The sequence below is a fragment of the Numida meleagris genome, chromosome 6 (assembly GCF_002078875.1).
Source record: "Numida meleagris isolate 19003 breed g44 Domestic line chromosome 6, NumMel1.0, whole genome shotgun sequence".
Classification (NCBI taxonomy): domain Eukaryota; kingdom Metazoa; phylum Chordata; class Aves; order Galliformes; family Numididae; genus Numida; species Numida meleagris.
Window position 1 is genome coordinate 13,491,358 of NC_034414.1, and position 14,506 is coordinate 13,505,863.

A 14,506-nucleotide genomic window follows, 5' to 3' on the forward strand; every position below is an offset into this window, starting at 1 on the left:
GTCATTCACAGATGTTCCAGGATGAAAAAAAAAAAAAAAAAAAACTGGTCACCGCAAATAAATTGATTTGTTGCTGTAATCCTGCTCAGCTACATTCTCTGAGGGACCAGATAAGCGTATCTACATGCACGGACATGGACAATCGCTACGTTAGCAGAGTTAGGAGCTCAGTCTGGGCACTGCACTGAGGCAGTTCACGTCTTCTGGACCAAAGCTGGCTGCTGTCCAGGCAGACAGGGGAGTAGGCAGAACCACCGCCTGCAACTGCCAGCACGCAGCTATGGCAATACACTTTTAAAAGAACACAGCACTTCACGCTTTTACCCTTTTAACTAACAGAAAACAGCTGCAAAGTCTAAATACGCTGTGATTACATACTGGATTGTGATTTTATTTTATTTTTTTCCATCAAGGTATATCAGGTTGTACCCCTTTTAGTGACATTCATAACACCACCTTTGCAGCTGCTTGCCAAAATAACAACAACAAAAAAAAATCTACAGGAAGGAGTCTGCGAGTAGGTTCCTGCCACCTTGATTCATCCTCTTGGCATTTATGTATTAGGAAACTATCTTTAATTATGCTATCACGAGATACATATTCTACAATACCAATGTTCCAGTTGGTGCACAAGATTAATAGATCCTACGTACAACAGTATATTAACAGGATACTTATTTTCCTCAAAGATTACATATATGTATAAATAAATATATATTACTAGTGATACAGCTTCATGTTTCAGAGATTTGGAAAAAAGGAAATGGATTTTTTTTTTTTGCTGAAAGTCTCTCTCCCTCCCTCAGATAAGCACATTTCTAAATTTAAAAGAAGGCAAAACAATTTTTTTTTTTTTTTTTTTGCTGATTTCAATACATGGAAGTTCATATTTGTGCTGTAAAGCATCATAATTCCTGTCAATACACTTGTGTTTGAGCATTTTATTTTGAAAGTTTCCCTTTCAAGTGTCACCTCCTGCATACTGCCAGGCATATATATATGCCTTTAGAGCACGCCTGCTTGTCCCACCACTACAAATAGAAAAGCTTTGCAAGAGTGACATGATGTCACAGAAACACAATTACATGCTCCTGAAGACAGAATTAGCTATATTTGTAAAAGTTTCTTGAATCAAAATCCACCTTCACAAAAGCCTACAGGAATGGACTTCAAATGAAATTGAATTCTGCCTCTGAGATTGTGCACATAACAGCTCCTGTGCAGACAGCAGACATACACAAGCAGAAACAAAGTGTTTCAAGACAGCACAGCATCATCTGGAAGCCTTCTGGAACAACCAATTTGTATTTGTGCACAATGCTTGGAAAAGGTTCACACACAAGCTTGTACTCTCAGCGAAGCTCAGAGGAAGAGGTAGGAATGGACCAGCCCTGCTGGAGGTTTAGGCTGATCCCAAGAGGACCTGGGGAGTTGCTGATGGCCATTGAACCACTCTGAGATACAGAAAGCTAATTTTAAAATGCCTGAAAAGTCACACCGGCGGTTAGAAGTTGCCTGCGCTACTGAAAATCTCTCAGATGTTCAAGATTCAAAACTATTTCAAAACTAAAGGGAATGTAGCTAAATGTTTAAAATACCAGTTACCTTTAAAAACAGATGATCTACATATATCTACATATCTTTTAGGCAGCACTCAGCTTGGGAAGGATTTAATTGTGTGATGAAATCATCCCATGTAGCATGTACTTCACAGAACAGAGAAGGCCAGTCTCAGAGTCCGGTCATCAGGCCACTGCCTGCAGCTGCAGTAAAAATGTAATTTCAGCAGTGCCAGTGTGCTGTCATGTACACCACTGTTTGTCTACTCCAACTGAAATTCTCTATTTTTAGCCTTTCAGCTACTTTCAGATAAAATTCCTGCAGATAGGACTAGCTGTATAGGTCAGATAACATACAACTCTGAAACCACAGATGACCTCATGCAACTACAAAGAAAGGTCTGTTACTTAAAACAAGGCTAAAATTTAACCCAGCTACACTAAAATTAAACAGGGAGCATTTTACAGTCCCATTACAAGGCATAAAACAACAGTCACCATAAATTCACAGTGTATTTACTTGTAAAAAGAGTAATTAATAATCCCAAGTAGATTATCTCTGAGGCAGCACCACACCAACGCTTTCTCACGCTCGCTGGAGATTTTACAAACAGCACTGAGAATCTATTTTAGCTGTCATCTGAGAATTGTTTGTCCAAACTGAAAAGCCATTGTTCTTTGTCACAATCCACAAGACACATTTTGTCATGTTCCACACTTCTAGTTGACATTAAGGAGATAAAGTGAATAAATGTAATCCAAACTTTCTGGGAAGAGCATCCATTTTTAAGGGTACTTACCCACCACAGACCCAACGAAGCACTCCACAGTGATTTTTCTCTGTGCAAAATACACTATGCTTTCCTGTTTTCTACTTCACTATTCATGAGTATTTCTCTATATACCAAAAGGCACCTGTTCCATTTAAAATGCCATTCATTTCCAATAGATATTTGTGACTGCTACCATTCAGGTCTATCTTACACATTTAAAGAGAAGTGTGTATGGCAGAATGGATACGTCACACGTGATACAATACAGATTGGGATGTTCAGTTTGCATCCATTGCTATGTCACACTCATGGTGACACTCTCTTGGTTTGCAGAATATTTGCCACGTATTTCTTCAGAACAAATCTATCATGAGGTTATCACACACTGCCAGTTGTGGCAGAAAGCTATTTTCCACAACATACTTTAAAAAATCCTTCTACTTTTCTTTCCTTTATAGCAACATAGACAAGCCCACCGCCCCCGTTGTTTCTTTTCTCCCTGAAAACAATGACATCGCCCCTACCTGTAATCTAATTTTTCAAGCAGAGCTAGCATTGAAATAAGGGGTTACATAGCACTTAACTGTTAATTTGCAATTATAGAACAAGTCTGATTTTTTCTGACTTCAAGTCACTTGAAAGGAGAAACTCCATTTGTCACAGAGGATGAAAACCAGGACAGAACAAGGTTTGCTCTCACGCTCTCTAAGGAATTGTAGGTGGAGTTATATAAACAACAGAGCAACGATCAAAGGGAAATCTAGCGACTGCAATATACTGAAGTATTAAAGGAATAGAGTCTTTTATCTATTGTGGAGGAAGGAAGTAGGGCATTGAGACATGTATAATATATACAACTAAAAATCAAAAAACCAAGCAAGTCCTCAAAGAGACCAAAATCAATTAAAGTCTGTTTTTTTTTTCCTCATTCTGTTAAAAGCACAAGAAAGAACCAAAAACACAATCCACAACAAAAATTACACTCCATCACCTGGAAGAGCCAGCCATTCAACTCTATTTTAAGCCGAGCTTCTCCCCACATCCTATGAAAAAAGCTCTGTTCAATCACAGACCATAGGATCATTCACTGCCAGCCTGAGGCTTACCTTGTCTTCCACTCTGTTCAGCCTGGCACCAATCGTGTTATTCCCTCGATCTTTGCTTTTTTCTGTGGAACAAGAAACATTTCCAAGTTAATAGATGGTGTTATAACAAAATAGCAGTAAGCCACAACAGGGTGTGTATAGCTAGCCCACCAACGCAGCGTAACTGAACACCTTTACCAGGCAGGTAGTTCTATTTCTTAAAAGCAGCTTTTTGTTTCTTTTTATAGTGTAGGCCCAAGCCATGGCTTTTAACAGCCCTTAAGTTTAAAGCACTTTCAATCTTAGTTTTATGCTTTAGCCTGGGAGAACAAAACTGTTCCCAAGCTAGTTAATATTTTAATTACTGTTTGAAAACAATTTGGCGCTATGTACAAAAGTAAGTATGAGCAATGTACTTGGATGATGTTTTATCTTTTTTTCTTTCTATATACTGTACAGAAAAATAAACTTGAAAATGACATTAACAGGGTTTTGATTAAGCAGTCTTGCTGCAAAACAAACTCAGTAACTTCGGCTCCTTTTCTACTTTCTTTTCAAATATAACAACAAATTATGTGAATATTATTGATTTCATAGGAATTCTATAACTACAACACACCATTTTACTGGAAACAGGACAGTCTCAGAGAGACTAGAGTCATTATCTTGAAAAATTCAGCGAAAGTAGGTGCTGTGGTTTAGCCTGGCAGGTGGCTGAGTACCACACAGTCATTCGCTCACTATTCCCCTTCCCAGTGGGATGGGTGAGAGAATTGAAAGGAAAAAAAAACGAAGTAGAACTTGTGGGTTGAGATAAAACTATTTACTAAGACAGAGAAAAGGAAAAGGGTAATAGTTATGCCAAATATATATGTATATCTATGAATGTATATAATAAATGATGCACAAGCAATTGCTCACCGCCTCCTAACTGACACCCAGCTAGGCCCCCGCTCAGGAGAAGAGCCAGAACTCCTGCTCCCTTCAAAACTCCTTCTGCATGATGTCATTTGGTATAGAATATACCTTTGGCCAGTTTAAGTCAGCTGTCCTAATTCCTTTCCTTCTCAGCTCCTTATGCCCTTCACTGAGAATGGCCTTGGCTCTGCAACACTGCTAAGCAGCAACTATAAACATTGGTGTGTTATCAACATTATTTTTCTCCTAGAACCAAAACACAGCATCCTACCAGTCACTCTGAAGAAAAAAAAAATTCCACCTCAGCTGAAACTAAGACATCAGGTGCTTTAAATATCTAATTAAGAACAACCCTATTTAAAAAGGTGTTGATAATTAAATATCATAGATGCCTAATCTTCAGACCACAACTTTTTAAAATTGTTGCAACAAAATCAAAGGTATTTTTAAAACTATTTTCCACTAATTATATCTTCATTAAATTAAATTTAGACATATTAATTTACCTGAGACAGAGATAAAAAGAGATGGCTTCCCTATAGATTGATCCAACCTGTAAACAAAGAAGAATCATTTTTAGCTTTTACCAATCTGAAGTGGCAGTTTCACCTTCTAGAGCTGAACGGGAGAGACTTCTTCAAAAACAAGCAACATGAAGTTCAAAAAGTTATGGTTTGTACAGTAAATGAACCAGCATTAGGCTTCGACTGGTCTTTCGCTTTCTTTAGCCACTGTGAAGTTTTACCATGCCAACTGCTTTTTCACATGAACAGAATTGCTGTTTCCTCAATTCTTTGGTCTACTGCAACTTACTTACAGCATCCATCTGTTGTCTCTTTGTTTGCTCTTAAGTGTAATTCCACAAGAGTAGGTCATGTTATTTCACTCTGTATGAACGCATCAAGGGATTATGGCCTACAGTCAAACTAAGCTTGTTCTGAGGCAATGCACACAAGTATAATCAAACCAGTAAGTCTCAGTTATCAGATTTTTAAGCTCTCTGCCTTTTCCATCTTCTGTAAAAACAAAACTTTACTTGAATACCATTTTTGTATTCTGTGAATTTGCACAGTCATACCAATATAGCATTTGTAATCCTATCAGTTGTTATACCTCCTCTGTAGCTCCTTGATTCGCACCATCAGGTTGAGATGACCCTGGGAATACTGCTCAATAACATCTCGGACATCGTACGGCTTTCTAGCTTGCTGTAAAATAAAAATCAGAAACAGGTCAGTAAGCCATAAAGATGTAAGAATGACCTATGTGAATGTAATTTTTTTTCCAAAAGCAACTAGTAAATTCTTCTAAACCCATTTAACGTTTTACAAAATTTTGAGATAGTTTGATTGTTGTATGATCATATATTTATTGTGGAGTAATTTTGACAATTCTGATTTAATCTACCTTTTTGTGTTACTGCAGGTCTACATACCTTTTGAGAGATTATGCATTGAACTTCAGGCCGAGAAACTACATCTGCTACTTTGCTCAGAACTCTGCGGTCACTTTAGAGCGTCTTCCTGAAATCAGTTTCATACTTATCGGCTATTAGCCAGTAAAGAGCTCTTTTGCAGGCACAAGCACTTATCCTCAGCCTGAGCTCTCAGTTCAGTTCATACTATGTGAACCTTAAACCACAGTATTGGTTGAAGGTGCATGACTGATTTCCTTTTGCAGAAAGCCTGGCTCGGCTTTCTAATCTACTGGGAAATACTGGGAAAAGACTGGGGCAAGAAATGATGAGGAAGAAAGCCCTGAGTTTGTAATGAGTATTTCATGTATGGGGAGATCTTAATCCAACCTATTAGTGATAAAAATACTTCTGTGAATTATTAAAGGCAAAGATCATTTTTTTTCCAAGAAATACTGAGACTAACTGGGAAGTAACTGACTGAACCCGTCAAAGTGTAGTAACAAACTCAAAATGTCTTAATCCTACTGTTAGAAACTGGAGTCCAACCAGTGATGGAACTACATATGATAAGAAGCAATGATGCTCTAATACAACAGAAAAACAGAGGGAAGGAGAAGAGTAGGGTCAAATCTTCACACAACAGACTGAATAGTAACACCTGACATTACAGAAGAACAAACAGGCTAGAACAGAGTACAACAGAGTACAACATTCAAAGTGGAATATTCAAGGTGAGGCCACACCAATGCTAAATATAGCAGGAGAATCACATATTTTAACTGCCTGGTTATGCTGAGTTCAATGCACCCCAAAAGGCTGCTTTCTCTTTTGGCTGCCAGGGCACATTTCTGGCTCGTGTTGAGACTGCTGCCACCAGCACCTCAAGTCCCTTTCTGCTGAGCTGCTCTTCAGCCACTTGTCTCCCATCTGTGCCTTGTCTGTTGTCATTTCATCCCAGGTGCAGCACTCACATTTATGTCTATTGAACTTCATGCCATTACTGATTGTCCAATGCTCCGATGTATCTAGAACCCTCTGCAAGGCCTCTCAGTCCTCTAGACAGACAACAGCAAGCCTCAGTTTAGTATTGTCAGCAAATCTGCTATGATGCAATCAACTCCTGCATCTACATCACTGACAGAAATGTTGAACAGAACCATTCTTTGAACTGAGATGTGGGGAACACTGCTAGTGACCAGCCACCAGTCAGATGTAGCCCCATCCAGCTCTTTCAGCTCTGCCCTTCAGCCGGTTTATCACCCAGGGTAACGTGACCCTGCTCAGCTCACAATACGAACATTTGTCCAGAAGGATTCTGGGGATGGTATCAAAGGCCTTACTGAAATCAAGGAAGATTACATCCACTGTCTTCCCTTCATCTAAGCAGGTAACCCTGTCATAGAATGATATCAAATTACTAAGGCAGGACTTTCCCTTCATGAACCCACGCTGACTGTGCCTTATGACAGATTTGTTCTTCAATTGCCTTTCAGTAGCACCCAGGACATTCTTTTCTGTAATTTTTCCAGGTACTGAATTAAGACTGACAGGTCTGTAGTTTCCCGAGTCTTCTTTTATGCCCATCGAGTAGAAGGGTATAATGTTGGCTAGCTTCCAGTCAGCAGAGACTCCCAGGACCTGCAGTAAACTGTTGAGAGGGGTCCAGCTTTAACGTCTGCTAATTCCTTCAGTGCTGTGGTGTGAATCCTGTCAGGCCCCACGGACTTACAAACACTCAGTGGATACAACTGGTCCCTCACAAATTTGGTGGCCACAAATGGAGAGTCATTGCTCCCTGTGGACCCCTAAACCTAAACCCTCTACAGTCAATTGCCTGGGGACTCTGTTAACTAGCTCCTTGAGTAGCTTAAAGCTCTCTTAAAATCCAAGGTTCCAACTCTGCTGACATTTTTTCTCCTTACACTAAAAATGTTGAACCCAACTGTTTCAAGATCACTGTTGAGAAAAATGTTCAAGGTTTAGTGAAAACCTATTAATTCAGCATCTTCAACACCATCTCAATCAGCTGAAGAAGTCACCCAAAAAATGCAACTGAAATTTTCAGTGCAGTTTCTGGTTAAATACAGGAAAATCTTCCTATGATACAAATGCATTGCAGTGCACTTCATCTTTTGAAGAAAATGCTTTTTTGTGTTTTGTGGGGACAACTTCCAATTTATCAGGTTCAATATCTCTGCTTTGTCACACTCCCTTGTTGTTCAAGTAAATGATGTACTGGATAAGGACCAGATTAGAATGGCAGTTAAACTCTTTTACAGTTTAATTACTTTCGACATGCAACAGTTATCTTCAGATACTGCCTTAAGCTGTTTCAAAATCTGCACATCTTTTGAAGAGCAATGCTCTGCATCTAAATAATAGCTTTTGTTAGTCTCCCGTTATGTTTTGCTCTTATTCCACCTGCTATTAAAAAGCTAGAGTTCAGCACTTCATCTTTAAAACCCTCTCTCCATATATTTACTTTTTCAGTAAAATATCACTTCATTAAGCAAATTACTTTTCAGTCTGCCAGAGTCTCAGAAACCAACTGCAAACCTTAGGCTCACGTGAGATACTCACTGATTTGACCAAAGAGCACACAGAGGAATTCCCAGGAAACCCAAGCGCTTACACACACTGCAGTCATAACCGACAGCCACAGAGAAAGAAGCCTGACCCAACATAAGCCCAGTCTTGTCCACAGACTAGTACTGTAAACGTAGTACCGCCAAAAAAAACCACCACCAACAACAACAAACAAACCCCCAGAAAACAAATATTGAATTATCTTTACTATCTTTATATAATAAATCAACAAGAGACAGATCTGGAAGATCAGCTCAAAAACTCCAGGATCAGAGCAGCACTTTAGCAGGAAGAGGCATTTGGAGCTTTATTCTGCCTTCCATACTCTGCAGCAGGAGTCTGATAGTAATACTATATAGGTTACTGTCTGTTTTCCATTTACCATTTAACAAAAACTGAAAATGTGGAGTAAACATAATTTATGAATGAAGTTCAGTTTGCAAGTCTGATGGGATACTTAATAGTCAGTACTGATTATTCTGTAATTACTTCATAGTGAAAGCTGATCTTTCAAGAGAAAGTACTCATGCTGCTGATGCTGACAACAGAATTTGTTAGTTTTATAAAAGGAAAACAAAACCACAGCAGACAATGAATGAGTATCGAAGAAAAATGTACAAGCCAGTCCCACATCTTTCCTCACCTTCTTCTTTTCTCTCTTCTATCCCTCTGCTAATTAACTTATGGTAAAGAATTTCCTAAATGAGATAGACTTTCTCTCATTGTATATGAAAATTTGCTAAAGTCACCAATGCCAGCACCAAATAAGAAATGTGTTCAAGTGCCCACTGCTGTTCCCTTGTAGCTGCATTCAGAGAGAACGTTCCCAAGAGGCAGATCTGGGAGAGGGGAATCCCTGCAAGGGGAATTTCTGGGAAATGTAACCAAGTAACAGTCAAATAAAATGGGCCCGGGATCCTTTGAAAGAAGGACACTTTGAACTACATTGTTTGCTACAGCCCAGTATGGAGATTAGAAAAGATTACACACACACAATTCATGATTCATACTGTGACAAACAAATTGCATATGGTGATGTGACTAAATGCAAGATTTTCCAGTGAAATCATAACAAACCAGGCAACGGTTACTCATGTCATTGGTGGAACTTCAAGCTGTATCTTTAGTTTATTCTATGTATAGAATATTTGCCATGGTGAAGAGCACAAAACAAATTAAAAACATATTTTAGAAGGGAACTGGAAAGAAAAAAAATGTTTAAAGTTGACAATGGGAAACCAGATCAAATCCCTGGTCTCCGGGTCTTGGTGGATAACACAACTGTATCCATGTGCATAAGTCACAAGACATTTAGGAACTTTCTTAATTGGAAGACAAATGTTATTTACCCATGAATTCAACGAATGGAAATAACCAACCATGGTGATTTGTTTTCTGAAATTTATCTGCAGGGTTAAACTGTATTGGAGATACCTGATTTAGACCTAACGTGTGAAATCCACTTTTGTGTAGGAGAGGTGGACAAAGCCTAGATAACCATTAATTTCTAAGTACTGTTTTCCCTGTAATCTACAGAATCCTTCCGTAACAGTGAGTCATTCATCTTAACTAATGCACAAGACTTGTGTTGACTGCTAGTAGATCTTTCCTACGCAATTTGAACAAGCCCTACAGACTTTGCAAGTGTTATAGCCCATTTACAAGAGCATAAACACATCCATAAAAAAGACATTAATTCTTCAAAATGTTATGCTGGGTTCCTACATGGGCATCATCATATGGACTGTATTCAGACCTAGACTTTAAAACACAGCATAAATGTGTCCTCTTCCTTTAAAGAGGAAATGATACGTATGTTTGATGCTTCACATAGTGTTATTTTTCATGTCCTTTGAAATTTCTTTGTTTAGTTTCAATTTGTTTTTAATTACCATTATTTTTTAAACAGGAAGTCCCTGCTTTCTAACTGACATTTGTCCTTGTGTTGTCATCACCACTTGTTATTGATTGAGGTCTTTAAAAAAAAGTATCTACACCAAATTAGACATACAGGTGTATCCTGCAAACAGCTGGTACAGTTTAAGAAGCATGCCGGGTTCATGCTGAGACCTATTTTGCAAAATTTTCCTCTTCCTTCCCTTCTTCTCATTCTTCCCCTTCCCAAAAACTTTGAAGGCATTTCTAAAAAATTCTCCTTTTAAGTGCTGACCTTGCAATTAGTTCTTCCAGATCACTTTAAAAATTAACAGACCAATGGACTTTAGATGAAATTATTTTTTTTTCAATACATAAGGAAATTATGTAAAAAAAAAATCTGAAATTACTGTTAGGAAGCTACCTTTCACATAAACAGAAAGTTTCAAAGGCAAGTATCTGCCAGAAAACAGCTTCTGTGTACACCTCCGAAAGATTAAGTTTTCAAAATGCATATTCTGCTTTACCTTAATTTCACGTATTGTGTAGGACTGGTTAATACAAAGTGTAAAGTTATTAAAATGTTTAAACGTGCGCCAAGTAATTTCTTATGATTATTTTACGAGCATATAATAGAACAAAGCAGATTTACAACATACGTTTGAGGAAAGAATAACAGTGGTTATCTCCTAATTACGGGAGAGATTTCCAAAAGCACCTCGTGGCTAGGATTTCAAGGTGACTTTGTGCATTAGGTTACTTAGGTGCTTTTGAAAACTGTACTTTTGGTGCTCTCCGAATTTTGAAACTTGGTCATGACCTTGTACTCAGAAATTATGGAGAAGTATCAGATATCTCCCTCTTGGAAAACTCTACTTCCAGCAGAAACAGAAGTATATCATTTCAACACAGTGGTGACTTGAGATATTTCACTTTATCTAAACTTAGATTTTTAGTTCATTACTAACAGTTCATATTAATAATTCAGGAAGTGTAAGGACTACTAAAGAAAGAAAAGAGACAACCTTGTTGACGGGTTTTGTGACAGCCAGGAAGAGGTTTTTCACAGGTGAGAAAGTGAGAGCACAACTGAGAAACCAGCTTAGTAAATGGGACACCGAATACAAACAAGTTTCAAGTAGGAACTGAATAGTCCCATTCTATTCAGTGAAATGCTTTTTCAGCTTCTATCAAGTCATCTGCCGCAGGGGAGTTTCATGTATTTGCCAGGTGGATAATGTTGCACACAGTGTTCAGGCATTTTCCAAATCTGTTTTTGACAATTACCACCTGGGAGGTAGATATGTAATGTGTAGATTTCTTGTTTCTAAATAGTTTTGCTAATACCATGGCAAATATTTTAAGTTCTGAATTTATGGGAGCAATGATTCTGTAATTACCACAGACCAAAGGATCACAATCAGTTTGCAGAATAAGAATAAATTAAATTTTAATGAAATTGGCCACATTCATGCTGTTTTTCATAGAACGGAAATGGACACTCCACTGGAATGGGCCACATCCCTTTCCAAGTTACAAGTGCTGACCAGGTAGCACTAAGGAACTTCTCAATAAAATAACTACAGAAATTATTTTCAAGTAGCCAGACACCGTGGCTTTCTAAACTTTAGCCTAAGAAAAATGATAGGTGAAATCTGCTAGCAGAAACTTTCTGAAAGTGTTCCCTTCAAGAAAATCCCTACCATGGGAGATTTCAGCCGAAATAGTTACAATCTGAATACTTTATCCACAGTTGAATGAAATTTGGGAAAGTGTAAGGCAACCTTAGCTACAAATTGGCTCATCAATTTTGGGAAATATAAAAAGATTCACAGAAGAAAATTATTAATAAATTCAGGTGAGAGTTCTAAATTTCAGTGCTGAAGTCAAAATCCAGGCTTTGAAGTAGCAGCAAGCAGCGCTTTACAGAAATGATGCATCTTGGATTGTTAGTTATCATCATTTTTTATTCCTAAACTTCGTGCTCTTCATGCATTTGAGGGAAAAAGGATCCCTCCTCCATCACAACCCATTTTGGTGCAGATTAAGGGAAAGCTTTTCAACCTCTCCTATACAGCAGTGCCAAGTTTATGCTCGAGTATGGACGTGGGCAGTTAAGCTCCCCTCTTTCTTTGCATTTTCAGCCGTGAAGCCTGTTCTACAGAGATTGTCCCTTATTAATTCATTTTAAGACAAATAATATATTTCTTACATACATGTTTATTCACCTGGTTTAAATCAAGCTGAAGGCTGCTGACATGTGTGTTTTTATGAGATTAACTAAATTGATTTCAAAACCACATTCATAGAAAGTTTGCAGTCACAAATTTTTATTCAGACCAGGCAACCAAGTAAATTAGCTACTGCGAAACGCTCATGGTATTGCAATATCCCAGCAAGTGAAGAGATATGCTGGAAATGTTTGTTGGTGGGGGTGACAGGAGTAAAGAGAACAGACTACGTCACAAGCTGTGAAGGAGGTGTGCTAGCTCTGCATTAGAGACAAGAGAAAAGGATGCAGAAACCTTCCAATCCACTAACAGATTTCTATCCCAGTTTCTTATCAGGACTTCAATATCATTGACTAAAAAGACAGAAACAAGGCTGAGGTAGTATTTTAATCTCTAATCCTACTGACTCAGCATGACAGTAACATACAGCTCAGAATTAATGGAGACATATGAGAATGTTTGCACTGTGAGAAAGAGACAGCGATAACGGAGGGTTAGAGGTCAAGTCCATTAGCAGAAAATAACATTTTAATTCAGACTGGGTTTCAGGAGTTTAGCCTATTTTCAGTGTGTCCACAGTTGACTAGCCTGCTGCTAAACAACTACTCTATTCAAGTAGGGAGAGAATAGTGGGTGTAGCTCACCATTACTGAAATGAATTGTGTCAGTCTCTCAAAGTTTCTAAAAGAAACAATGAAGCAGGAGAATAAGAGGGCTTATTAGGAAAAGCAGCTTTCTATTCACTACTCACCTGAAACTTTTTCTTCGCCACAAAATACTGCATTCTTCGAATCACTTTAATTGCAGCACGGTGATGTTCTCGCAGCCTGTGGGAAAAGCAAGGCAGGTGAGAGAGGTGAAGGAGCATCTCCTTCCAAAAGGTAAAGCAGCAGCCTTCAGTAAGTGCTTCACCAACACGTGGATGTGTAACACAAGCAGTAGCAATTCATTCTGTGTGTTCAACATACTACTATTTTGACCTTCCCCACCTCCCAAGAATGCCATGAAAGTCAGGATTTTATCTGCCCCACATTAGGTTTGCATACATGTCACAGCAAGAAGTGGTGTTCACTTAACCTCTATGTCAAAGCAAACCTCTACTCATCTTTCCCAATTCAGCCATGCACACGCACAGCTTTTACATGCAATTAGAATTCAGGTCTTTCTTTTCCTTTCACTAAGTCTTGTACAATATGTCCCTTCACGAAAATCATTTGGCTTTCAAAAATCATTAAAAAAATACTGAATATTTTCAAGTAGTTGACTGCTAAACAGTACAAATGATACCACAGTAGCTGAATGCAACTTCAATATACGCATGCATTCCCAAACTGAACTGGAAGTGGAGACCATAAACAGATTAATCCTGAAGGTCCTTAAACAAATGTATCCCTCTTTTCATGGATATAAAATAAGATCAGAACTAAAAAAAAAAATTGTGATTTGTCCAACTTTTTCATAGTACCCAACAATATTATTTTTCAGAAAGAAATGTATGTATGAAAGAAACTTGTTTATTAAGATGGCAAACAGTTATTTGCCATCTTTTGTAATTTTTAAAGCTTGCAAGAATGACAGTTTTTTCTTATTAACATTAAAATACCAAATCTAATACATAAAATATCTGTTGATGACTTATTCTACTTGTTCACTCTATTGCAATTCTCCAGATGTGTTAGAATGGCAATATTTGCAAGTACATGACAATGTTTACTTCATTTTAAAATGATTGAACCTCTAGTATTTTGAGTTTTCATTCCAAGCAGACATCCAGTGATGGCACAGGCACAGAAGCAGACAAAGCAGAGCTGATCTTACTTAGATATTCCACGTGTTTTTTTCTTTATAGATTGCTACTAACACTGCTGATAGGTAGGCATGTCCCTATACAATATTTTCTCCCTGTGTTGAACTCAACCACGTTCATACGCACTATGTGATGAAAAAATAATATCTAAATCCTGTAAAAGCTTGGGTATTTGGTATATTACAGCATGGTATTATACAATTTGTTTTAGTTAAACACAGTCTGAAGTGTCAGTGAATATTTAGGTAACTCCTC

General features: G+C 38.0%; 1 protein-coding gene across 2 annotated transcripts in view; it reads right to left on the bottom strand.

Moving 5' to 3' along the window:
* KCNQ1 (potassium voltage-gated channel subfamily Q member 1) overlaps nucleotides 1–14,506 on the bottom strand; it is a 330,702-nt gene that overhangs the window by 98,218 nt on the left and 217,978 nt on the right. For both annotated transcript variants that reach the window (XM_021402549.1, XM_021402550.1), the window contains 4 exons: nucleotides 13,196–13,271; nucleotides 5,449–5,543; nucleotides 4,842–4,888; nucleotides 3,439–3,500 (listed from right to left, as the gene is read on the bottom strand). In XM_021402549.1, coding sequence (XP_021258224.1) covers nucleotides 3,439–3,500; nucleotides 4,842–4,888; nucleotides 5,449–5,543; nucleotides 13,196–13,271 — 280 coding nt within the window. The remainder of the gene's footprint in view (nucleotides 1–3,438; nucleotides 3,501–4,841; nucleotides 4,889–5,448; nucleotides 5,544–13,195; nucleotides 13,272–14,506) is intronic.